The 26459-nt window shown below is 51.4% G+C and overlaps 1 protein-coding gene and 1 non-coding gene across 2 annotated transcripts in view; one reads left to right on the top strand and one right to left on the bottom strand.

Annotated features, from left to right (window-relative positions):
* Positions 1–26459, top strand: part of Sctr (secretin receptor) — a 51618-nt gene that overhangs the window by 12264 nt on the left and 12895 nt on the right. The window contains exons 2-7 of the mRNA XM_006980962.4: positions 1333–1450; positions 9762–9869; positions 15375–15478; positions 20384–20481; positions 21518–21650; positions 23150–23303. Coding sequence (XP_006981024.1) covers positions 1333–1450; positions 9762–9869; positions 15375–15478; positions 20384–20481; positions 21518–21650; positions 23150–23303 — 715 coding nt within the window. The remainder of the gene's footprint in view (positions 1–1332; positions 1451–9761; positions 9870–15374; positions 15479–20383; positions 20482–21517; positions 21651–23149; positions 23304–26459) is intronic.
* LOC121821478 (U6 spliceosomal RNA) lies at positions 16755–16861 on the bottom strand. The gene has a single exon (XR_006062299.1). It is a non-coding gene; the product is annotated as a U6 spliceosomal RNA (small nuclear RNA).

The raw sequence follows: 26459 nt of genomic DNA on the forward strand, positions 1-26459 counted from the left end.
TTCAAGTCCCAGAGGCTGTTAGCACTGGGCATAGGGGTAGAGTGGAATGGAGACAGGAAGATCAGAAGTTCAAGGTCACCCTTGGCTACACAGGGAGTTTAAGGCTAGCCTGGCATGTGTGTTCTCACAAGAGAACAAAACAGACAAAAGAGCTTCCACAGATACTATCAAGGAACTCTTTCATGGGATGATTGCCAAGAGGAAATGGAAGGGAAAAGTTCAGAAGGATGAAAGGCTGGAGGGTTGGCTCAGATGGCCATCATTCAACCAGCAGGGATTCTAGAAAAACAGGGGGAGGGGGAAACGGGAAGTCAGCACAGGTACACAGAAACTAATCGAATGGAACAAAAAATCATTGACCTGGGGGGAGGGGATGGGACAAAAATGCCCAAGGACACATAATCCTCTTGTGGGACTCACTTCAACAGCTAACAATATCTCATTGTCAAAAGAAGTCATTATAAACACTGAGCGCTGCTTTCACCAAAAGTGATGTGAACGGAGCGTACGGAATCCGGGGGTGAGAAATACTTCTAGGGAGAATTTGAAACATCTAAATCTTTAACTTCCTTAATAGGAAGTTTGGGACATCCCAGTAACCCAAGAACAGTGTTGGTTTAAGAGCTGGAGAGCTGGGCTAAGAGGCAGAACTATACGGCCCATTTTGGTTCTCAGCAAGAATCCTGGCTCCATAACCGCCTGAACCCCCAGCTCTAGGAGTCTGGCGCCCTCTTTTGGCCCCTAGGGGCGCTTGCCCTCATGCACACCCCCATACATAGCTATCAACATTTATATATTTCTTATCACACAAGTTTGTGCACGTTTGCTAGCATTACACTTAAATTTTTATTTTTGTTTTTCTAAAAATTGATTCTGGAATGTTCCCTGACTCCCAGGTGTTGAAGAGTTACCCAAGCTTGGCGCTGCTGGGAGATGGTGGAAGTTTTAAGTGGGGACCAAGGGGGAGGCCTCCGGGTACCTTTGAAGAGGGGAGTAGGACCCCAGATGCGCTTCTTCCTCGTTCTCTCTCATTCCTGGCCATGAGGTGGAGGGCTGGTATCCACAGAGATGAGTTTGACCCCGTCCTAGAGGTAGCAAAGGTCCCCTTCTTTACCGAGCAGTGATTATGAGGAGGCCAGTGGAGAGTTAGGTCTTCCTAGAGATAAGGAGGTCAGCCCCTCTGCAGTGTTGGAGCTGATGTTGGAGACCAACGCGGGAGTCGACGCTCCCACCCTCACCGTCATTGGTCTGCCTGCCTGTTCTTGCTTGAGGAGTCTGGGTCCATCAACAGCTGACGGACACTGATGACACTCTTCGGTTTTCCACTCGCAGGCCGGAGCTCTGCCCCGATTGTGTGATGTGCTCCGAGTGCTGCAGGAGGAACGGGCCCAGTGCCTGCAGGAACTCTCCACAGAGAAGACAGGAGACCTGGGGCTGGAGACCGTATCAGGTAGGAGACCTCCCCCAGCCCGGGACCACTCTGCAGGTGGATCCTGTCCAGTCATCTGGGGTGGGGATGTCCAGGGTGCTTGTCCGCAGGTGGGCTGTCCAGAGTGGGTCCAGGTTTGTCTGCTCCATCAGCTGAGGGATCGGGTCGGTGGTCTACATGGACTCTGAAGCTTCAGACCTCCTTTCTCTGGGGACAGCCAAGGCTTTCTCACCATCTGCTTCTGCACACAGTTTATCAAGGTGAGGGTTTTTGTTAGTTTTTAAGTCTTTGAATGTGTGTGTATGTATGGGGTGTGTGTGTGATACATGTGTGTATGTGTGTATGCACACACATGCCAGGGCATATGTGTAGAAGTCGAGGACAATTGGCCCTTGTTGGAGACAAGCTTCAACACTGCTGTGCATGCCCGTCTAGCTAGCTGGCCAGAGCGCTTCCAGGGACTTTTCTGTTTCTTCCTCCCCCAGGAACTCCGGGATTACAGATGTGTGATGTCACACCTGGCTTTATGTGAGTTCTGGGCTCTGAACTCAAGTCCTCATGTTGGTATAACCAGCACTCAGTTACTCACCGGGCCACCTCCCCAACCCAAAGTGAAGGTCTGGTGGGAAGTGCTTCCTGGGGCCATTGTTCTCAAATCCATACTCTTGGCGAATTGTGATGAGTGAGGGGGGAGGGGCAGTATGGTGTCGGGATGGCTGAAGAGAACACACCTGTTGCTGATGGTGTAGACCAAGAAGCTCAAAAGAGACCCTGCCTGAGAGCACCATGCTGAGAGGATTCCATTCAGCACCAGAGAGAGACACATGGCTTCCGTTGCTGGATGACTCCTGATGTCCCCTCTCTGAAAGCCCTGTAAGGGCCAGGAAGCATCTTTACACTTTCAAATTTTTATTTATTTTATTTTATATGCATGAGATTTTGCTTACAAGTATGTCTGTGTACCCTGGGCATTTCTGGTGCCTGAGGAGATCAGAAGACAACATTGGATCCCCTGGAACAGGAGTTATGGATGGTTGTGAGCCACTATGTGAGTGCTGGGACTTGAACCCAGATCCTCTGCAAGAACAATAAGTGCTCTTAACCACTGAGCCACCTGTCCAGCCCTACCAGGGAGCGTCTTAGCAAACATGGCCTAGTGTAGCACCCTTCAAACCCAGCTTCCAAAGAGGGCACGGCTAATCACCCCAGCTTTCTTGTTTAGGGAGTGCTGACCGGCAGTCACTGGTTGTGTGACTGTGGCAAATTATGTAACCTTCTGAGGCTCAGTTCCCTGATCTCTAGAATGGGGCTATCACGTCTGCTTCAGAGTTATGATGATAAGTGTGGTAAAGTGGGTATGGGACAGGGCAAGACCCTCCATTCAATGCCTAGCACCATGGTTGGTCAGTCAGTCAATAAATAAATACCTATCATTATTATCAATCAACACTATTATAACTCTTGTATTTAAGTGCTAATTGCATTCCTGTTCTCTTCTTTGCAGTCTGTCATCTAAGAGTATGTCATTGAGAAAAGAACCTGGGGCTGGGGAGATGCCTCAGTCAGCTAATTGTTTGCCTTGCAGCCATGGGGACCTGAGTCAGATCCCAAGAACTCACAGTTTTGAAAAGCCGGGCGTGGTGGCATGTGCTTGCAATCCCAGTGCCGGACTGGAGGCACACGCACCGACAGGTTCCTGGGGCTCACTGGACAGCCAGATTATCCATGTTGGCCAGTCCCAGAACAATGAGAAACACAGACTCAACAAACGGGATGGTAGTATCCTGAGGAGGCTGTCTTCTGACTTCCACATGCACCCACGCACACATGAATGCACAGTAACACATATGTACAGAACACACATATATGTGCACACACACACAAATACACACACACCACACAAATACACAGGAACACACATACACGAATACACTGGAACACCATACACACACACACACACACACACACACACACACACACACACACACACACACACACATGACACACATAAACATGTACACACACACACACACATGGTTGAGGATTTTTCTTAGAACCAGGCAGGTGTCATATGCTCTGAGCCTGATGCAAGACCCAGGAGGGACTGAGGTGAGCTCCTCATCCAGCCCTGCGACCTCAGTGGGTTCCCAAGGAACTCAGCCCTCGATCCCTCCCAAGGTTCCATCTTGGCTCATGCACTTGGGAGCGGTCAGGGGACTCTCTGCTGGGGGCCTGGGGTTAATGGTTAAGCTGTTGATTCTCTCAGGTAGAGATTAATGTTTGAAAGCTAGATAAATGACAGGAAATGCCACTCGTGGAGTGTCACCAAGCCTGGAATACTAAAATAAATAAAAAATTAACTCTCCAGATCTGTTGAGTTAGGTGACCAAGTCCACTCCGTGGGAATGTCTCAGGGTCGTGAACCCCCCCCCCCCCCCCCCCCCGTCCGCCACTCTACTGGGATGTTTATTACTTGGCTTACAGAAGCCCTCACCCTCTCAGAGTGAGCTGGGGGATGTTTCTGACTCTCTCTACAAGAAGAACATTCCGGAAGGATAGTATGGTGGCCAGATATTTGTAGGTTCTGTGGTCCTAACAGACCTGGGCATCCATTCAGCTTTGTCACATAGGGTCTGTGTGACCTCCAGCAAGATTGTGCCTTTCTGGACCTTGGTGCCCTACTGTTTCCTTCAAGTGGAGCATGCTAGCACTTTCTTCTATCTCTACCAGAGGGTTGATCTCCCCACAGCATGAGTGGGAAGGCACAGAATGTTTTGTACTCTTGTACTTTTCTATCGAGATGAAATTCATATTAAATCACCCCCTTGGAGGGTTACAATCCCCTGTCACTGGTCACACTATGCAGCCTCTTGTATCAAGTTCTAAAAGGCTCTCATCAGGCAAGGAGGAACTGTGGGCTCCCTGATGACCTCCATCGGCCGATGCAGGGCCCCAGAGCAGGGCTGCTCCGACTCCTCTGTCATATGCTCCAGAAATAGTCCCGGGTTATCATCCGGCCATCTGTGCTGATTTAAAAATAAGCCAGGGACTGAAGGGTGGCCCTTGTGGGTCAGCCCCGGGAAGAGTGAAAGTTGCCCGAGGGCTCGCTCCCTGTGACCCTGCTGGCTGGGGCCCTGAAGATCCCCAAAGCCACATTCTGTCCTCCAGCTTGGCCTCCCACATCCCTGTCCAGCTTCACCCTAGACCTGCCTCTGGGGGCCATCTCTAGGCAAGACGCAGGCACACATGGTATTGGGTGTCTGCCTTGGGCCTGGAGCCCCTGGACTCAGGGGCTTTCCAAATCTAGAGGAGCCTACACCCTCCACTGGGTGGCCACAGAGCATTGTCTCTTCACTGTGGCCTTTATTTTAACTCCGTTCTCCTGGGGTGGCTGACACGTAAGCCTTGGCAGTTTCTCAAAAACACCTCAAGCTTTGCTCTGTGTGGGTAGTAACTAACAGATCCCTGTCCCTGGCCACAGGCCCGTGTGCACATGGCTGGGGAAGTGCGCTTGGCAAAGCTGTCTGTGGTCTCATCTCCATAGCCATTCTCCTCTGGGCCGAGCATCACATCAGTTGTGTGGCTCTCCAGCAGCCTTGTGCCTTTTTCCTTTCTTCCCTCCCTCTCTCTCCCTCCCTCCCTCTCCCTCCCTCCCTCCCTCCCTCCTTCTCCCCCTCCCCCTCCCCTCCCTCTCCCTCCCTCCCTCCCTCTCCCTCCCCTCCCTCTCCCTCCCTCCCTCCCTCTCCCTCCCTCTCCCTCTCCCTCTCCCTCTCCCTCTCCCTCTCTCTCTCTCTCTCTCTCTCTCTCTCTCTCTCTCTCTCTCTCTCTCTCTCTTTCTTTCCCGACAGGGTCTCATGTAGCTCAGGCTGGCCTCAAACTCACTAGGTAGTCAAAGACGACCTTGAACTTCTGATCCTCCTGCCTCCACTTGCTGAGTGCTGAGATAATAGGTCTGTGCCATTATGCTTGGTTTATGTGGTGCTAAGGCGGGAACTCCGGGCTGTGTGCACACTAGGCAAGCGCTCCCCCCACCCCACCTCCCGCGGACCTAGAGCTCCAGCACCTGTTAACTATTTTTTTCACCTTTTGAAGACATAGTAAATTCTCAAAAAAAAAAAAAAAAAAACCACTCACAAAACTAGTAATATAAAAATTGTTCAAAGTACCACCCAAAAGCTAGGGCCTCCATGTAGACGGTTTCCTGGCCAGCCGGGAATTCCTGGGTCTGCTCTTAGCCTTCTTTGCCCCGAGGGTGGAGCTGAACTGGCTGAACAAGTATCCGTGAGTGTTCACTAAGTGCGCTGTGCAGGGGCAGCTTGGCAGGGTCACCCTTCCCTGGGCTGAGAAGATAGGGAAGCTGTGTGGGATTCCCACTCTATCAGCCCCCCTGCATTTGCCACTGTGCCGCCACCCTGGAGTCCTCTGCTCTTCCCCTAAACACCCCATGACACTCCACGACACCTGGGCTGTTGGGATAGTCAGCTCCAGAACATCGGCTACGCCTTGCTGAAGCCTGGCATGGTTCCACCCCAGCCCAGGGCCTGACTGAATATCTCTGGGCCGGCTGGCAGGGGCTCCTACCTACCCCAGGCACTCTTACCAGGCCTCAGCCAGCTCTAGGTTGACTGTTCTGTGGTCCCTGCCCAACATGACCTCCGGAAGGCTCTCAGACATTCTGACACCTCATTCTGTCTGACCAAGCAGACAAGGTCATCTACCACATGGACTGGAGCCTTTGGCTAGTGCCCTGGTGGCTTGGCCAGCCCCAGCCAGCTCCGAGTCCCTCTTCTCAGGTGACTAATAGGCCCTGGACGTGGTCACCTGCCTCCAGTACTGGAGAAGCCACTGAGTAGACAAGGAGGCTGCATCCTGCAGCCACCTGGCAATGTGTGCTTAAGGAAGGGGACACAGGTTCCTCTTTGGCCTCCTGGGACTCCAGATGCTGGAAATAGAGAGCAGCATCATCCAGGAAGGACCCAGTCAGGGCCAAATCACACCCGTTCCGTTACTTTTCTCATCATTGTGACAAGAGCAGCTAAGGAAAGGAGGGCTGACTTTGGTCATAGTTTGGGGGTACAGTCCATCATGGCAGGGCAGGCACAGCCGCAGGGCCTTGAGGTAGCCGTTCACATGGCATCGCAATCCATCACGGTGCGGAAGGCAGGCAGCAGGAACGAAGGCAGCTGGTCGCATGGCATCCACACTCAGGAAGCAGAAAGCGATGAATGTCCATGCTCAGCTGACTTTCTCCTTATTTCACCCCCAGCCTGTGGGATGGTGCTGCTCACATTCAAGGTCACCTTTCCCACCTCTATGAGCTCCGTCTTGAAACTCCGAGCAGACAGGTCAGAAGTTGACCTCCTATGCGATTATAGAGCCTATCAAGCTGACAGTGAACATGGACTCTCCTACCCAGGGACACCTGGGAAGATCCTTCTCAGACCGGGGGTGGGGGTCTGACTGGCTGGAGGAAGAGCAGCCTCTGGGATGGTAGGACAGACAGACAGACACTCTGTGGCAGTTCCAAAGCAGAAATGCACAGGGTTTTCCACTGCCAGGCTCACTGTGAGATTCTGGGTGAAGATTCAGAAGCATCTAAGGATAGCTCACCCCCTGGGTTCCTCAGAGGACCAATGCCTAGTCCTTGGTCTTGTAGACCCATCTGCTGGCCCATAGAACCCTATCTATATTAGTTTTCTTGTTGTTCTGACATAAACCACCCAAGAGAGGAGGGATTTATTTTGACTCATTGTTTCTGAGTTCTGTCTGCAGTCCTTGGTCCTACTGATTCCAGTCCTGTGGTGGAGGCAGAAGGTCATGGCGGTAAGAACATGTTCAGAAAGATACTGTTCGCCTCGTGGTGGATGCAGGCAGAGCACAAGAAAGGGATTGAGTACTGTGCAAAACCTTCACAGACTGCCCTCGAGTGACCCACTCCCTTCAACTAAGCCCCACTCAAAAAGTTTCCAGAACCTCCCAGAACAGCGCCACCTGCTGGGCACCAACATGAGCCAATAGGGGACATTTCTATTCCTGTCAAGACACTCAGGTCTGGGATGTGGCTCAGTGGATAACCTAACACGCGTGAATCCCCAGCCATTTGTAAACCAGGCGTGGCATGGCACTTGTGATGGTTAGCTTTGATTGTTAACTTGATCAAGCTCAACTCACCTGAGAAGAGACTGGGTTGGCCTGTGGGGGACTGTCTTAACTGAGTTGATAGGTAGGTGTGGGAAGAGCCAGATCGCTGTGGGTAGCGCCATTCCCTAGGCAGGGCTCCCGAACTGTATAAAAGTGGAGAGGTTGAGCTGAGAACAAGCGAGAAAGGAGCAAGCATGCGATCATTCATTTCCCTCTGCTCTTGATGGGGATGCGATGTGACTAAACACTTCAACTTCTGCCACTGTGATTTAACCTGGAGGTATAATACAGTAAACCCCTTCTGCCCTAAGTCACTGTTGGCTAGAATATTGTATCATGGCAACAGAAATGAACGAGGACCGTGGTCCAATCTGTGATCTCAGGACTCGGGAGATGGAGGTAGGAGGATCAGGAGTTCAAGGCCAGCCTGAGATATACACCAGGTTCAAGGCTGTCCTGGGAAATTTGAAACACACACACACACACACACACACACACACACACACACACACACACACACACACACGGGGCGGGGGGGGGGGGAGACAAGAGAGGCAATGTCCAAACATGGGTCCAACCATGCTATGTGTCCTCATGACATCATTACCCCATGGTAACCTGCCCCACCACAGAGGCTCTGCCTTTTACTTTGCATTGGAAGCAGCTGGAAGCATGTCCAGTTCACAGCTCTCTGGGTTTTGGTCTACAGAACTCTAATTCAGCCATTGGGAGGTCAGACCCAGAATCTTGCATCTCATAAACGCCCCAAAGATGCTGCTTTATGTGTATCAGGACTTTGGAGAGTCTGCTCAGCCTTCCCAACCTCCTGATCTGCGGGTCCAGAGTACCCCAGCTTCCAGTACACAGTGACAGAGGCAGTTATTGACTTAGTTTCCAAGCACTGTTGTCCACCAAGCAGAGGGTTCCCAAGAGCAGACGCCTATCTGGTGGTTCATAACTGGAGTCCCTGGGCCTCCCATGGGTCTGGCATAGTGAAGGTACTCGGTATGTGGCCAATGAACTGGTGGAGGGACCACTGTTGGCACAGTCCTTTCTGCATATAGACTTGTCCTTGACATCTCTGCAACTTGTCAGGTCCATGTCTTCATCAGGGCCTTCTACACTATCTGGCTTGGTATTTGTGTGTGTGTGTTTGGCGGGGGTGGGGGTGGGGGGAGGCTGGGGGGGGAACAGACGGACGGGGGGGGCAGGCATATGATTCAACTCCCACTTTCCAGTGAAGCAGAAACTGTGAAGTAGAATGAGGAGGGGTCGTTTAGTGAGTTAGCATAGCCAGGAAACACAGAGGCAGGATGTGTCTGCCTAGCTCACCGTTTGGTGCGTTTTATAGTCTCCAACCACCTGATCTGTCTCGAGGCTTTGGTCAACCCCAGGCAGGCTCAGGGGCCAGAACGAAGAGGCAAGGAGGTGTGTGTGTGTGTGTGTGTGTGTGTGTGTGTGTGTGTGTAACACAAGGGATGGGCCTGGCCAGGATGAATGGGTCAGCAGAGGGTACAGAGGTCTGGGGAGGTAAGAAGGTAAGTCACATGTGACGTGTTTCTGTCCTGTTAGCAGCACCAGCATCGAGTGGGCTGGGAAGGGTCTTTGGAGGTGGGGTGAAGGACAGGACAGGCTACGGCCTGGAACAAGGATGGTGGGGGTCTAGAAGAGAGTGACCCTGGGGAGCCCCTTTACTTGGATGACAATGCTTTTGTTTTGTTTTGTTTTCTTGACCAAATTTTACATGGCCTCCATCTTTCTACGTAGTTGAGGATGACCTTGATTCTACTGCCTCCTCCCTACTGGGGTTATAGGCATGTGCCACCACACTCAGCTTCTCGGGTGCTGGGGACCAACCCCAGGGCTCTCGTATACACTCGGAGGGGCTCCACCACCTGAGCCGCATCTGCAGCCCCGCTGTTAGGAGTTGATAGGAAATGGTGTCCATAGGCCCCCCGTGTTAACGCCTCTGGTTGGTGGTGCTGCTTTGAAAGGTTCCGAAATCTAGGAGCCGGGAGCTGAAGAAATCTCTCAGAGGCGTGGCTCTTGAAAGACCCTGGTTTCCATCCATGCCCCAACCCTGGAAAGGTGGAGTTCGAGGAGCCAGCGCATATGGGAACTGGGGTTAAAGGGTGGTGATGGTGACCGCCTTGGTCCAGGCTCCCTCCTGATCCAGAGCTCTTCTCTGCAGGCTGTGAGGGGCTGTGGGACAACATGAGCTGCTGGCCGTCCGCGGCACCGGCACAGACCGTGGAAGTGCAGTGTCCGAAGTTCCTCCAGATGCTCTCGGGCAGAAATGGTAACCATTCAGCACCGAGGGCCCTGACCAGAGGTTGAAATGGCTCCTGGATGAGAACTCAGGCGCCAGGAATCTCTGAGGACAAGCAGTGGGTGAAATGACCAGGAGAAACCTCTGGAGACAAGATTCCATGCGTGGGTGTGTGAGAGCACAGTTTCCAGGGTCCCAAGGAAGGCACCAGGAGACAATGTCTTTAGGGAAGTCTGAAGAAGGCTGAGACCACGGAGGTGGCTCAGCATGCTAAAGATGCTTGCTGCCGAGTCTGTGGATCTGAGTTCGATCCCCATGACCCACATAATGGAAGAAGAGAATTGATTCCCACAAGTAGTTCCCTAATCTCCACACAAGTGTCCAAAAAAGTAATAATAAAAAAGGAAGAGGCGGAGGAGAGGGGGGATGTGGAAGAAGAAGAGGAGGAGGAGAGCAGGAGGGGAAGAGGAGGAAGAGGAGGAGGCAGCAGAGGCTAAGATGTGCCTTGTGTCCCCAGCTTTGGAACCCTCTCCCCTTCTTCCATATTTCTGTTCTCTTAGCGACCAGCCACCTTGCTTCAGATACCCCACAGTGCCAGCTTCTGAAGCTGAGTGCCTCTAGAACACTCACTTTCTGTGCCCATTATTCTGGGCCTTGCTGGTAGCCGGAGGTGTCCCTGGGTGCCCTGGCTTCCTGGGGGATGCCTTACCTGAGTACATCTGCAGTTTGGGGTGCTTACCGGCACTTGCTGCCATGCCCGGCTTTCATGGGTGCTGGGCATCCAAACCTGGGTGCTCACGCTTGCACAGCAAGCTCCCCCTCTGCCCCCCACCTCCAGCGTCTCCCCAGCCCTGGGAGTCAGTTTGAAACCCCTTCCTTTGTTCCTTCTTCCTCTCCTCTCTTCCATCTCTCATCTTCTCTTCACTCCCCTCGGAACCTCCATGCTAGCCCCCTTTTCCTGTCTTGCTTACACCTTCAATCTTCTCAACGGTCTTTCCTGTCAGGACTCCTCGGGGGCACTTGGGTCTGTGAAGTTCAGGACTCGGGCCGTTCATGCTCCCATGGTTGGCTTGGAACAACGAGCTGCCCAGGTTCCTGTTGGAAAGGACTTGTGGCTCTCCTCTCTACCAGCCACCCCCTCAGAGCCTTCTCAGAGCTGGCACACCTATTGCCTGTGGGCACAATGGTGACCAGAGGCTTGCCCGGTCACAGCCCTCCCAGTGAACGGCTTCAACTCCTGCCCTCCTCATTAACTAGAAGACCTCTGAGTTGTTGGTGATTCACAGCCAAGTCCGTTTTCTTATGCTGCAGTTTGGCCTGCTGCCACATGGTGTCGCTGTGGGGCCGCAGGTTTACCCCGAGGCCCCGCCTTCTGGGCACTGGCCTGGCTCCCGGCTTGGTAGGAAGATCAGCTCATACCTAGCCTCAGGGCGTTGGCTGACCCAAGGTGAGGACCTGTCTGAGCCTGCCAGTCACCAAGAGCTTTCCTGTCCCATAGCTCTATCTTGGATCCGACTGGACATTTGCCCTCTGGCCCTCCAGAGGGGAAGGCTCCCCACAGTGTGTCCCCAACCCCAGAGGAATATGTTCATGGACACCAGTCAGTGTTCCAGACAGCTTCCTTTTGAACAAGGAAAATACATTCTGGAGTTAATTCCTAAGGAGTTCTTTGCCGCAACAATCTTCATGCTGGCCCAGACAGGCATCTGAGTGACTAGAAAAATTGCAGGCCAGTTTCTACCCCAGATAGTTCTCATGCCAGGTCTAGCATGTATTCCTTCAAGGAGGCATTCCTTCGATTTATTTTCCTTTGAAAACAGTACTGGTATTTTCAAAGTTCCTTGTCAAAAATGTATTTAGCAGGACATGATCCCATGGGCCTGTAATCCCAGCCTCCTCTGCGGCTGAGGCAGGAGGATCCCAAGTTTGAGGCCTTTTTGAGCAACTCAGTGAGACTGTCTCAAAATAAAGAGTAAAAGAGGCTGGCGAGACGGCTTGGTTGGCAAAGCACTTACTACACAGATACGAGGACCTGAGTTTGATCCCCACCATCCAGGGCAAAGCTGGGCGCAGAGGCACATGCTGTAACCGCAGTACTGGGGAGGCAGAGGCATTAAGATTTGGAGTTTGCTGCCCAGTCAGGTTAGAATACTAGGTGAGCTCCAGGTTCAGTGAGAAACCTTGTTTCAAAAAAATAAGGTGAAGGGTGGCCAAGGAAGATACTTTATGTCACTGTCTGGCCTCTGTGTACACACACACACACACACACACACACACACACACACACACACACACACACACACAGAGTTAAAGAGGGTTAAAGACAAAATTTAGTGAAAGAGCTCTTGCCTAGCATGCCCCAGACCCTAGGTTCAATCCCCAATCTCTTTCTCCCTCCCCCTCCACCCTCACACACACACACACACACACACACACACACACACACACACAGAGTTAAAGAGGGTTAGAGATAAAATTTAGTGAAAGAGGCTGGGTGGTGGTGGCGGTGGTGGTGGCGGCGGCGGCGGCGGCGGCGGCGGCGCACGCCTTTGATCCCAGTACTCCGGAGGCAGAGGCAGGTGGATCTCTGAGTTTGAGCCCAGCCTGAGTTCCAGGAAAGGTGCAAAGCTACACAGAGAAACCCTGGGGGGGGGGGGGGAGGAATTAGTGAAAGAGCTCTTGCCTAGCATGCCCCAGGCCCTAGGTTCAATCCCCAATCTTTCTCTCTCTCCCCCTCTACCCTCCCATACACACACACACACACACACACACACACACACACACACACACACACACACACGTTTCTGGGTGGGATCAGGTGCCTGTCCAGTCTTTTAGATAGGACCCCAGGGACTTGAGGATCAAATGGAAGCTTGGGACAGGTTCTCCCCTGAACTGCAATGCATGCGCACGCAGACGTGCACACTTAAGCTTTCGGGGTGCTTATGAGGGACTCACTGTCCCCGTTAGGAGTGAATCCCAGGAGAAGTGAGTGGAGTTGACGGCACGGAGAGAGTCCATCCTTCCACTGTCCCGTAGGGGTGCCCCATCGGGGCACAGCCAGAGATCTAGGGAATATGCTACTGGGTCCCTGAGGATAGAGGGCCCTAGACAGGTGGGCAGCTGGGCTGGGCTGGACCCACAGAGAGCCGCCATCTCAGCGTGTGCCGATAGATAGCCTTTGGCTCTGGAGTCGTGTTTTTATCCAGTCAGCTCACACTTGTCCATCATTCTTTCCCATCCCCCAACCTCGCTCCCTGACTTCATTCCAAAGCTCTCTCACCCCTCCCTAGAATGCTAAGACGCTACACTCTACACTCTGCCCACGCCTGCCTCTTGTGGGAAGGCCGTTTCTGGCTGGCACCAGCCTGGGCACTTTCTTGTGACAGGCTGTATCCTGCTCACCCCGATTATGGGGAGAGTGATTTGTTGCAAAGTCACATTAAGACTAAGAAACGGCGCTGGGCAGAGAACTGGGATTCGGCCGATTCTAGGCTGGTGGTTCAGGCCTCCTGAACCTTGGAACCTTAGGGCTGGACATGTCTAGGGCCCTAAAGACACGGCCTTCGGAGACTGGGAGCCTCTGTGGGAGGGACCACAGGGAGTTTCCTGATGGGAGAGGACTAGCAATGGGACCCACCCTGCGTGGGCACCGTTATCCAGGCCTCCTTCACTGGGCTGTGGGGTGAGACACAAATCTGCACAGGAGTTTAGAACAGCGACTGGTCTGAGACAAGCTGATAGTGTTTCTCCGGCTCAGTGGAGCCTGCTGGACCCCAAACAGCAGCCTAGGCCCTGGGGTCTCTAGGGGAGACCAAGCCAGGCCCAGCAATGGCTGTTAAGGGGCCACTGGACAGGACTGTCATTCACGGAACTTGGTGATGGCATCCTCAGCCTGTGATGGACACAGGTCCTTGGTGACTAGAATGAAAATTCAGTTGGTCATTCAGAACAAGGAGAGAAACTTCTGGAAACTGTAGGAGGCCTTTCTGGCCAGTGTCTCCTTCCTGGCCAGTGTCTCCTTCCTGGCCAGTGACTCCTTCCTGGCCAGTGTCTCCTTCCTGGTCTGTGCCTCCTTCCTGGCCAGTGTCTCCTTCCTGGTCTGTGGCTCTTTCCTGACCAGTGGCTCCTTCCTGGCCAGTGTCTCCTTCCTGGTCTGTGCCTCCTTCCTGGCCAGAGGCTCCTTCCTGGCCAGAGGCTCCTTCCTGGTCTGTGGCTCTTTCCTGACCAGTGGCTCCTTCCCTTTGCCTTTGGATCCTGGCCTTGTAAGGCCAGGTGGGGGACAGGGATGGGTAGGTGTTAGAATGTGTGTCTAGCATGCAAGAGTCCCTGGTGAGATTCCCCAGAGCCATACATGTGCACATACCAAGCACACCCATGCATCCCCACAGTGGGAAACCCTCCCTTCTGGTGTACCCCACGCAGTGGGAAACTCAGCCCTGTTCTCTACGAAAAGAGCTCAGCCCAGGTCTGCCGACCTCATACCTTCCTCTGCCTGTGCAGTAAGCTGGTGCTGGTACCCAAGGACACTGGGAAAGCATTACCCAGCAGCCCCGTGCCTGGCAGGGATGGAGAGCAAACACAGTTGCAGCTATCCCAACAGGCGGCCTCAGTGTTTCAGCTAACGGAATAATAACCCAATTCCTCCCATGAGGGGCGGCTGCCTGACAGGCTTTGACTCAATGGCCGCTGATGGTTTCCATCTGGTGAGGCGAGCAGGACGCAGTGGTCAAGCTTGAAGACCGGAGTTCGATCCCCAGCACCTTTGTAAAATGCACTTGTAACGCCTGCGTCAGGGAGGCAGAGGCAGGTACATCCCTGGGACTCACTAACCAGTTGGATTAGTCGAGTTAGCAAGTTCCAGGCCAGTAAGAGACTGTCTCAGAAAGCCAAGGTGGGTGGCATCTGAGGAATGGGACCCAAGGTTGACTTTTGACCTACACACACACACACACACACACACACACACACACACACACACACACACAGAGAGAGAGAGAGAGAGAGACAGACAGACAGACAGACAGACAGACAGACAGACAGAGACAAAGACAGAGAGAGAGACAGAGACAGAGACAGAAACAGAGAGAGGGGAGGGAGGGAGACAGAAAGACAAGGAAGGAGAGGGAGAGGGAAGGAAGGGAGGAGAGAGAGAGAGAGAGAGAGAGAGAGAGAGAGAGAGAGAGAGAGAGAGAGAGAGAGAGAGAGAGGAGAACTCTGAGACCCTAAGGATTCATTGTAACAGAAACCAAGTCCTCACCATCCACCCAGATGTTTCAGGACCGACCTATTACAACAGCAGAACTGGGTGTGAGTAAGAAAGGGAATTCGTACCTGATGTGAAGAGCTCCACAGACCCAGCCCTTGTTCTCCATTTACTGAGATAATGATGTGGGCAAGTCATGGCACCGCTGCATGCCTCAATTTGCCCACTTATAAAGTGACGGTAATACTTTCATGTTCCCGGAGAGTTTCTTGTCACGGTTCCATCGCCTGCTCCCCACCACTCATCTGCTGTCTACTTGTCACCCTCAGGGTCTCTGTTCAGGAACTGCACACGGGATGGCTGGTCAGAAACCTTCCCCAGGCCTGACCTGGCCTGTGGGGTCAACATGAATGACTCCTCTAATGAGAAACGGGTAAGCCTGTCACGTTGTACCGCCGTGTGGGTGGGTGAGCGCAGGATGAGGTCCAGGAAGGACATGGGAGTCAGAGAGGACCTGGGTGCCAGCATGATCAGCATGCACCATCACACCCAGTTCATAGGGGTGGGGGATGGAGCCCGGGGCTTTGTGCACACTGGGCAAGCAGCTCTCCTCGGGCCGAGCAAATCTATGCTGGAACTTCATTCTTTTTGTTAAAACCCCCCTCCTTCCAGGGCTGACGATGACAGGTCCTGCTTGGCTTTCTCTTCCTTCCTTCCTTCCTTCCTTCCTTCCTTCCTTCCTTCCTTCCTTCCTTCCTTCCTTCCTTCCTTCCTTCCTTCCTTCCTTCTTTCCTGCCTTCCTGCCTTCCTGCCTTCCTGCCTTCCTGCCTTTCTCTCTCTCTCTCTCCCTCCCTCCCTTCCTCCCTCCCTCCCTCCCTTCCTTTTCCAATCCCCCTCCTGGGCATGTGTCACTAGACTGATGACAAATGTCAGTAGTGTGCTCAGACTGATAGAAAAGCCAGGTACAGATGCCTCTTAAGCATCTACAATGTCTAGGGCTCCTACTTAGAGCAAAGATTGCCGGACTGTGGCCTTGGGTCCTGACCAGCTTTGGCAAATGAAGTTTGGTTGGGGCATAGCCAAGTCCATTAGCTCCGCAAGGCTGCTTCTGGGTGACAGGGACGGAACTGAGTAGTTGTGAGAGACTGTGTGGTACTTTGAGCTTGAAATATTGACTGTCTGTCTCTGAAGAGGAGACGCTCGCTGTCAGCTGGGTAGAGGGACAGCAAACAGGTGGCACTGCCAGGCTCCAAGGGAGAGACACTGAGTTTGACCCAGGACAGAGCCAGGGTGTTCCCGGACTCTGTGCCCTCTAGGGGCAACACACAGCTGCCGATGTTAAAGGCTGAGGGAACAAGGGTCACAGGAGAGCTCCTGGGAGTCAGGGTCATGCTGGGGTCAGACTTCACAGATAGGAAATCGGGGCTGAAGGTCACTTGTTACTGAATAGGACAAATTCTTCTGCCAGGACACTTCACACGGTCAACCTGTGCCTTCTTGGGCTCCCATGAACTGGTGTAGGCATCACCAGACCAGATGGCCACCGTCAGTAGTGCGGGCCTCCCTGTGCCAGGTTTCCTGTTGACGGGGAGGGCACGGTGTAGTGGTTAAGAGCGTGAACTCAGGAGCTGGGACTGCACACCAACAGGTTGAGCCAAGAACTTGTGAAATTCCACAGATCTTTTTCTTTCCTTACTTTCTTTTTTTTTTTAAATATGGAATGCTTCATGAATTTGTGTGTCATCCTCACACAGGGACCATGCTAATCTTCTCTGTATCGTTCCAATTTTATTATATGTGCTGCCAAAGCGAGCACACTTTTTTTTTTAAAAGCAGCCTCATATAGCCCAGGCTAGCCTCAACCTCCCTAAGTAGCCCAGAATGATCTAGAACTCCTGTTCAACTCAGCCTTCCTAAATAGCCCAGAATGACTTAGAACTCCTGGTCCTCCTGCCTTCTCCTCCAGAGTACTGGAATTACAGGCATGCTACACCATGCCTGATGAGTGTGGTGCTGAGACTCGAACTCAGAGCATTTAACCTGCTAGGCAAGCATTTGATCAACTCTTTGTCATCTTAGGGAGGGGACGCTCCACACTTACTGAACCAACCACTCCGTTTCCCCTCCCCAGCTCCCGAAACGCTCCCAGCCATAAGCATTCCACTTTATCTTATTTTGTTTTATTAGGAAGGGTCTCATGTAGCCCAGGGTGGCTTCAAACTCCTCATGCAGCTGAAGTGACTGAACATCTGATCCTCCTGCCTCTGCCTCCCACATGTTGGGTGACAGGCGTGTGCCACCATCCTCACTTTATACAGCTGGAGCTGGTCCATACCCCAACCCTACACGATTCTTTGGTGTCCCAGGCTCTAGGGGTCATTAGTCTAAGGTAACTCATCACCCTCCACAGCTCTTCTCTTCACCCCCGTTGCTGGAGGAGGGAGGCTCCACCTCACACAGTCATCACGTCGAGGGTCATCTGATGCCAAAATGCCCTTGTTTATTCTGAGTCAAAATCTACATGCTTTCTCTTAAGCTTCCTCCACTGGACCTTACACAGGCAGTGTTGTCTTTCATTTTGTCAATCATTGGAATAGTCTCCCCATAAATTGTCACCACTCTGCCACCCCACACGCTTGGCTGGTCCTGTGCACTTCGGATGATGCCGCCGATCACCGTCTTCCAAAAGCACCCTGAAGATTCGTTAAGGTGCCTCTTAAAATAACACCCTTGCACTCATGACAACCCAGTGACATGGCCACCTGTTCAGAGCATTCTGTTGGTGAAAGAGAAAATACGCCCATTTTTATTTTTGGAGCCTAACTCATTCCTCAGAGGTCCTGCCGTCTGGCCCTGCTGACTCATGCTGAAGAGCGGATGGTGCTGGGGAAGGGCCACCACGTGCTGAGGGTCTTCTGCATGCCAGGCATTGTGGACACACCCATCTATTAGCCTCCTCCTGTTTCCAACAAGCCTGCAGGGAGATAATATGACTCCCATTTTGTAGACAAAGAACTGGAGGCTCAGAGACGTTAAGTAATTTGCTCAAGGTTGCACAGCTGGTAAGTGACAGGCTGGCCTTCTTGGGTTTGGAAGCTCGTCTTGTTTCTCTGCTGTCTACTGCGTGACACTGTGAGCCATTCCGATCCCAAGGCCGTTGCTGTGCGAAGCCAGCAAGGTCCCCTGTACGGTTCTTGTGCCTTAGAACCGCATTTCCCCATTCACTCTTACTGAACAGCACTTAGCCACTGTAGGAAATGCCAGGAGAGAAAACGATGAGTGGACTCATACCTCTGCTCAGAGCCGTGAAACCAAGGTCAGTTACCGCCTGACACGGTCTCCTTGCCGTATTTTTTTATTACACCTTTTTGTTTGTGTTATGGGGGAAGAGGGCTGGTACCCGTGCCACAGCTCCGGGGCCCAGAGGACAACTTGCTATAATCAGTTCTCTCCTTCTATTATGTGGAGCCCAAGGACTGAACTAGCGCAATCAAGTTTGTCCACAAGTGTCTTTACTAGAGCGACCCTACCAGCCCACCACAAGTTCCCCTCCTCCCCCCCCAGACAGGGTTTCTCTGTGTAGCTTTGGAGCCTGTCCTGGAACTTGCTCTGTAGACCAGGCTGGCCTCGAACTCACAGAGATCTGCCTGCCTCTGCCTCCCGAGTGCTGGGATTAAAGGCGTGCGCCACCACCGCCCGGCTCACAAGCTTGTTTTTAATGAAGATAAGAAATTGAACAGCACAGATTGGCTGATATCCTTTTTTTCCCCCTTCTAGACAAGGTCTTGTGTATCATAGACTAGCTTCAAACTCACTATGTTACATGGCTCCATAGATTTTTAAAATGTGATTGTAAGATCCATTCACAGGATATATAAATGCAGGTCCCAAGCAAGACCCCCGGAACATGATAATCAATTTTTAAAAAAATATTTTGCACAGATAGCAAATTCCAGTGGCTTGCTTTATTTCTTTTCCATCAGACTTTCACGTAGTCAAATGTGGCTTTAATCTCTCTGTGTGGCCGGGAAGAACTCTGAACTTTTGATCCTTCAACCTCTGGCTCCAGATAGATTCCCCAGGAACTGGAGTTAGTTACAGGCGATGGTGAACTGCCTGACATAGATCCTGGGAAGCAAACTTGGGTCTTCTGAAGAGAAGCAAGCTCTTTTGAGTGCTGAGCCATTGCTCCAGGCCCTGGGTGTCTTAACTAAGGGCACTAACAAACCTCACCGTTTTAATTGAACTAGATGGTGAAGGATGTGGCGAGAGATGAAAACAGACCATGAAGGCAGAGGAGGTAATCGAAGGACAAGGGGAGGAATCGCTTTATCTGAAAATGACAGGGCATTGCTTACAATCACAACTTTTCTATGTACGACAGACAGCCTTCCTCTAGAAGACTAATTTATTTTAGGTGATTCTAGAAAGAAAAAAAAAGAAAAGACTAATAGGTGGAATGCAAAAGTTAGCTACTTTGAGTGCTACTCAAAAAGATTCTGAGCCAGGCTTGGTGGCACATGCCTTTAATCCCAGCACTAGGGAGGCAGAGGCAGGTGGATCTTTGAGTTTGAGGCCAGCCTGGGCTACAGAGTGAGTTCCAAGACAGCCAGCACTACACAGAGAATCCTTGCCTTGAAAAACAACAACAACAAAAAGTTTCTGGCTGGGACTGCTATCATACACCTTTGATGACTGCACTTAGAAGGTATATGCAGGCAGATCAGGAGTTCAAAGTCATGTTCAGTTATATTATGGGTTCAGGGCCAGCCTGGAATGTATGGGATCCTTTCTCAAAACAAAACAAGGAATGGAGGTGTAGTTACATTGAAAGAGTGCTTGCCCAGCATGCATGGAGTGCTGTGTTTGGCTCCCAGTACCTCATAACCAGACATGGCAGCACATGACACCTGTAATCCAAGCACTTAGGAAATGGAGGCAGAGTTCAAGGTCATCAGGAAGTTTGGCCACACAGGAAGTTTGAGGCCAGTCTGAGATACATGAAAAACCCTTTCTCAATATACATATATACATATATATATATATATATATATATATATATATATATATATATATATATATATATATATATATATATTCTGGTATTTCCCATTTTGTATGCCAAATGGCTTCCTCCAAAAGTAGTGAGCACCTAGTCTCTGAAAGTATTCCAGTTAAGTCTTGAATTCATAGTGCTGGTAAAGGGACCTACCAACAGCCATTGGAATAGTCGTCAAGGTTGTCGGGACCAATGCTGCCTCAAGCCAGTGCTCTGGGACACAGCGGGGCCAGCTAGAGCCGATGGGCAGGCAGGGCTGACCTGTGCCTCTCTCTGCAGCATGCATACCTGCTGAAGCTCAAGGTCATGTACACTGTCGGCTACAGTTCCTCCTTGGCCATGCTCCTGGTCGCCCTCAGCATCCTGTGCTCTTTCCGGTGAGAACATATCGCCCATTCTCAAGCACCCCCAGCCCTCGTGGACACAGCCCTCAAGTCTTCCTATTTCCTTGGGATGGAAAGAGGGAGGTCTGGGTGGGTTGCCTGGCCATTTTGTGAAGCTGAGGACAACTATAAATGTGGCTCAACACAAAATTGGAAACTTAAAACATATTTTTTTTTGTAACTCAAAAAAAAAAAAAACCCAGTAAATTTTGTAGATGACAATGTGCCGTTAGAATGTCATGCAAATGATTGTTTGTAGACATATGTATGCCCTGCAGTTGGATAGCCCTGGATTTAATGTGTATACGAAGACAGTTCTTTGTCCGGTACAGTCCAGAGAAGCTAAAAAGTTGAGGGGCTTCCTTGGGGGGGGGCTAGGGGTGTGGCTCTGTTGGTAAAGTACCCGTCTAGCAAGCACAAGCCTGGGTTCAATCCCTGCTCTGCATACACTGGCCGTGGTGACACAGGTCTGTGGTGGCCCTAGGTGGAGTAGGAGGATCAGAAGTCCATAGTCGTTCTTGACTATGTAGGCAACTGGAAGCCAGACTAGGCTGCCTAAGATCCTATCTCAAAATAAAATATGGGGAGGACCAGTATCAAACTTGCAGTCCCTAGAGCACAGGGAGAAAATCCGGTAGCTGGAGGTGGCGCTCGGTCGGGGCCGAAGACAGGTTGCTGTTGCAAAACCAGTGATTATGTTACTCTGTTCTCGTCTGGTCTATTCTGAGTCACCGTATCGCCATGTAGCCCCTACTAGCCTAGAACTCGAGGTGATCCTTCTGCCTCCACCGCCCGCATGCTAGAATAACAGGTATGCACCACTGTGCCTGGCTTTCTTTTCTTCAGTACCGCAGGGTTGCACCACCCACCTCGGGACCTCTGCCCTCATGCGGGTTCATCCACGGAGAGAGATGGGACCTGAGGGCTTTGGCTCCCCCGTGTAAGGGAAGGGCAGGGAGGGGCAGGTAGACCCCGTCAGAGCACCAGCCCCTCTTCCCATGGTCTTGCAGCCCCACATTCTCTCTGACAGGCGGCTGCACTGTACCCGAAACTACATCCACATGCACCTGTTCGTGTCCTTCATCCTGCGCGCCCTGTCCAACTTCATCAAGGATGCTGTCCTCTTCCCCTCCGATGACGTCACCTACTGTAATGCCCATAGGGTAACGTGCCTAAGTGTCCTAGACTGCCTTGGAGAGGACCAAGCCCCGTAGTCCATTGTCCTCCTTGCAAGCATCCATTAAGATTACACAGATGCTCCAGGTCAAAAGTGGTGCTTGGAAGCAGATAGAAGTTTCAGGAGGTTCTATAAGGTTCTGTGGCCCTGGCAGTGTGATGTAGGTCATGTGTTTTGGGAGGTGGTGGAGGCTGCCTTTAATCCCCCAGTGCCCCGGAGTGGACCAGCCACTCTGAGAACTAGACCTGGGGTTAGGCTTCTCCTTTGGACCCCTGCCAACTCCCAGCTAGAGACAAAGCAAAGTCTGGGGGAAGACACCTGCTTCTTGGAAGAAGAAGGTGAGTGCCTGCCCGAATGTCTGCCTACCCAGGCCTTCAGAAGAACATCATTTTCTAAGTCTGACCCATTTTTCTCCCCCGCACTGTCTAGATGGCGCTTAAGTCATGGCACTCACTCTGTGTGTCACCTGGGGTCCCCGACTGCCCACCATAAACAGCTCACTCTTGAAGAATCCCTAGCATTCCACAACCTTTCCCTCTGTCTGTTCTGCCTGCATGTGGGCCTGCGGCCTCAGGCTTTTACCTCAGGGCTGCAATATGGCTGTTACAGCTCCAAGTTTCACATCCACATTCTGGGCAAGGAGGAAGGTTGCTGATTAAACATTTTATTTTCATTTTGAGAGATTTTGCTTTTTTCATTTATCTTCCAGAAAGCACACACACACACACACACACACGGAAGAGGAAAAGGCAGTTGTGTTAACTTTGACTCAGCACCCCATTCTCTCCCTAGGCTATAAGTATCCTCCTTGGAAAATGAAGGTGTTGGTCAGTACTGGGTGGCTTTCTCTGGAGGAATGCAAGTGTCTTCCTCACCAAGGCTCAGGGCCAGCTCACAGTTGGAATCCACTGCCTGATTCTGGCATCTCCTAGGTCATCTTCACTGGGCCCGGGGACTTGGAGGCTCTAGAGAACACCGTGGACCTGGCCTCCTGACCAAGGAAGGCTTCAGGAGAACCCTTGAGTGTGTTCATATCTGTGTGTATACATGCTTGTGCATGAGTGTGCACATGCATGTGGGGAGAAGAGGTCAAGCTCAGATACCTTCCTCAGACGCTGCCTCTTATTTTTTGAGACAGGGTTTGTTACCGGCCTGGAGCTCCCCAAGGGTGTTAGGCTGACTGGCCAGTGAGCCTCAGGGACCTGCCTGTCTCTGCCTTCCTAGTGCTGGTTGCAAGCATGCACTGCTGTATCTGCCTTTTTAAAATGTGGGTTCTGGGAATCAAACTCAGGTCCTCATGCTTAGCCAGCACACACTTGACCCACTGGGTCATCTCCACAGTCCTGTGGAGACAGCTGTGCACCTCAGGTTTCACCCTGGGCCTGCCTCCTGCCTCCTACAGTGTAGTGCTCTTCTCTGTGGGAGCAGTTCCCCCAAGGGGAGGCTCAGTCACCCCGCCCACGCTCACATGCCTGTCTCTTCCAGGGGGGCTGTAAGCTGGTCATGGTCTTCTTCCAGTACTGCATCATGGCCAACTACGCGTGGCTGCTGGTGGAGGGTCTCTACCTTCACACGCTCCTCGCCATCTCCTTCTTCTCAGAAAGGAAGAGCCTGCAGCTGTTTGTGCTCCTCGGATGGGGTATGTCTGTCCAGGGCGTTGGACCCGTGTGCTTTGCAAGGAAGGATGCTAAGTTGAGAGATGGGAGGATTCAGTTTCTAGTTGCAACTCCATCCATCCACCCATCAATCCACTCACCAAACTATCCACCATACACCCACCTGCCCATCCATTCAACCTATAGAGTATGCAGAGAGAGAAACCGGGGATTTCTTGTCTAGTCCTGGATCCACACTGAACTCACTTGGGTAATCTTTGGCAAGGTGCTGGATCTTTAACCATCCAACCTCAGGTTCCTTCCTTTCAAATGTGAAATAAGAGCTGTAATTTAGCGTCAACTCAATGTCGGGAATCTGAGCTCTTTCCAATTTTATTCTGCCCAGCACTTGCCTCCTCTTCCATAGATGATTCCTTCTCATGTCCTCTTTATGGGGATCCTTGCAAGTCTGAACTCAGGAGAGATGGCTCAGACAGACTTCAGCATAAAGAAGACAAACTGACCCACATAACTGACAAGTACAGAGATCACCAACTTCACACCAAGCTGAATTCAGGCATTTAATGTTTTCCCTTCTGCCTTTACATTGCCGTTTGTAACAGCAGCTTTATCCCCGCTGTTTTCTGTGTTATCACCAGGAGCTTGTGAGATGCCTGCTTTCTCACTACCAGGCTCCAAAAAGATAAAGACGAGGAACCTCTGGGTACACACACACACACACACACACACACACACACACACACACACACACACACACACGCACGCATGCACACACACACACACACACACACACACACACAGTCCCACTTATCTCATACATGTGACTGAGACAACCACAGGGGACTGAGGGAATGGAATGCACTGGAATGCACTGATGGCCGCAAGCCTCTCAAGCTACCTGGTTTCCAAAGGATGCTCAGGATTTAGTTTCTAGGAGAGAGAAAATGATAGCAATCAGTTGTGCAAAGGTCCCACAGCATGGTTTTTCTCCTGTCCTTTCTGGCCAAGGGAAATAACTTCCGTTTCTCGATCACTTACTGTATTCTAGGTGGTGGCTTGGTACTTTACACTAGTCACTTAATCAAGTCACAAACCTCCAGAAGTCTCTCAGAGACTTGAGCTCAGAGATGGGGTACATATGTGCAACTCACACTCTAGACAAGAGTGGATTCAGGGTTACCTGCCAGTAACAAACATCCACCCACCCACCCACTCAGTCACGTAGGTGCCAAATATCTGTCTATCTACCCATCCATCTACCCACTTATGAACACAATCTATACCCACCCACCCATGCATACATTACACACCCATACACCTCCCATGTATTCATTCATACACCCATGCACCTCCCCATACATCCATCTAGCCATCACTTATGAAGCCCAAACCCATCCATCAGTCCACCCATCTGTTCATCTAACCTACCCTTTTATTGTTCTTTTGATTTATCACATACGTAAGTAACCTCAAGGCTTAAGGTAGAATAAGGTTCCTTAGGAGTGGTTCACAAGCTTCGCTTGGTGTCTGCCTGGTGTCCCTGCAAGGAAACCCTCTTCTGGGGTTTCTGCTTGTCTAAATCCCCACAGGCTAGAGTCGCATCTTTCCATCAGACCAGCAGGGAGGCTGGCAAAACACACTGCCCCTCGTGCTCCAGAACTTCGGCCTAATTAGCACATGACCCTTGACCCACAGGGGCTTGTAGGGCCCTGCAGATGGCTGCATAGGCAAGTAATCCTGTTGGCAATCAGGGACTTGCCTTGGACTGCCCCTGATTTAGAATGCAGCTCACGGAACTCCACAGCCCTAATCGGTCAGGATCTGAGAAATCTATAAGATCAGGACCCCAACTGACTCAGTGCCCAGCAGTTCTTTGTGTTCAGTGCTCACAGAAATGCAGGAGTTAAGGCTGGGGGTGTGGTTCAGTTGGTAGCACACTTGCGTTCCATTCATGAATCGACTCCCTGGACAGCACTAACCTGGTTGGTGGTGCACACCTGCCATCCCAGGATCGCAAATACAAGGCCGTTCTCTTACACACACAGCGAGTTCGAGGACAGTCTGAGCAACAGGAGATGCTGTCTCCCACACATATTTACTAAAGCAATGCAAAGATTACTAACACCAGATTAGCAATCCCATCACCCCCAGGGCTTCAGTCAAGGAAGGAGATGTAAAAGTGTTTGGGATTGGACCCAGGGCCTCCTGTATACTACACACATGCTCTACCACTGAGCCACACTCCCCAGCCCTGCTCTTCAGCTCTGCTGTTCCCCCTAATGTTCATCCTCATGTTCCTCTCTCCATGGGGGATGATGCACTTGAGAGGGCACCCACGTACGTGCCAGAGGACCACCCAGGCATCACATCTTGGGATCCATCCACCAGGAAGACGGGAGCTGAACTTCCTAAGTGCTAGGCTGACTGGTGCTCAGGCTCCAGGACTCTGCCGGTCTCCACCCCCCCCAGTGCTGGCATTACAAGCATGCATCAGCTCACACAGCTTTTTCTCCAGGTCTGGGACTTGAACTCAGGCCCCCATGCTGGCAAGGCAAGCTTCTTATCCAGTGAACCGTGTCCCCAGCCCGAATTCTCACATTCCTGAACAACACACCCCGCTTTCTTGATCTTCCACCTGAAATACTGTTTTTGAGTTCCGATGGAAGATAAAGGTACCGAACCCCTCATCTGCACCTATGTTCCTTATTACTGGTCTTCACAGCCGTGGCTCAAGCCCACGTGTTCATTTACATATCCAGTGTGAACATTATCAGAGCTGTGAAAATACCGTTTACTGCTGAGCCAAGTGGTGTCCAATTATTTTGTTTTCTGTTTATTTATGTCTTATTTTTCCTAGAGTCATATTTTATTTGTACATTATTATTATTATTATTATTATTATTATTATTATTATTATTTTGATACAGATGTAATTTACCCATTGGGCTTAGACAGATTCAGGTTCCTGTGAGTGACTCAAAGTTTAGAGAGATAATCATGTTTCCTAACTACTAGCTTCATTTGGCTTCTCCCTGGTGCCTTTAAAGATTTTATTTTTTAATTTTGTGTGTGTGTGTGTGTGTGTGTGTGTGTGTGTGTGTGTGTGTGTGTGTTCCTGTGGCTTTATGTGTGTGTGCAGTACCTGTGGAGGCCAGAAGAGGGCATCAGATCCCCTGGAG

Source organism: Peromyscus maniculatus, chromosome 11 (assembly GCF_049852395.1).
Source record: "Peromyscus maniculatus bairdii isolate BWxNUB_F1_BW_parent chromosome 11, HU_Pman_BW_mat_3.1, whole genome shotgun sequence".
NCBI classification, from domain to species: Eukaryota; Metazoa; Chordata; class Mammalia; order Rodentia; family Cricetidae; genus Peromyscus; species Peromyscus maniculatus.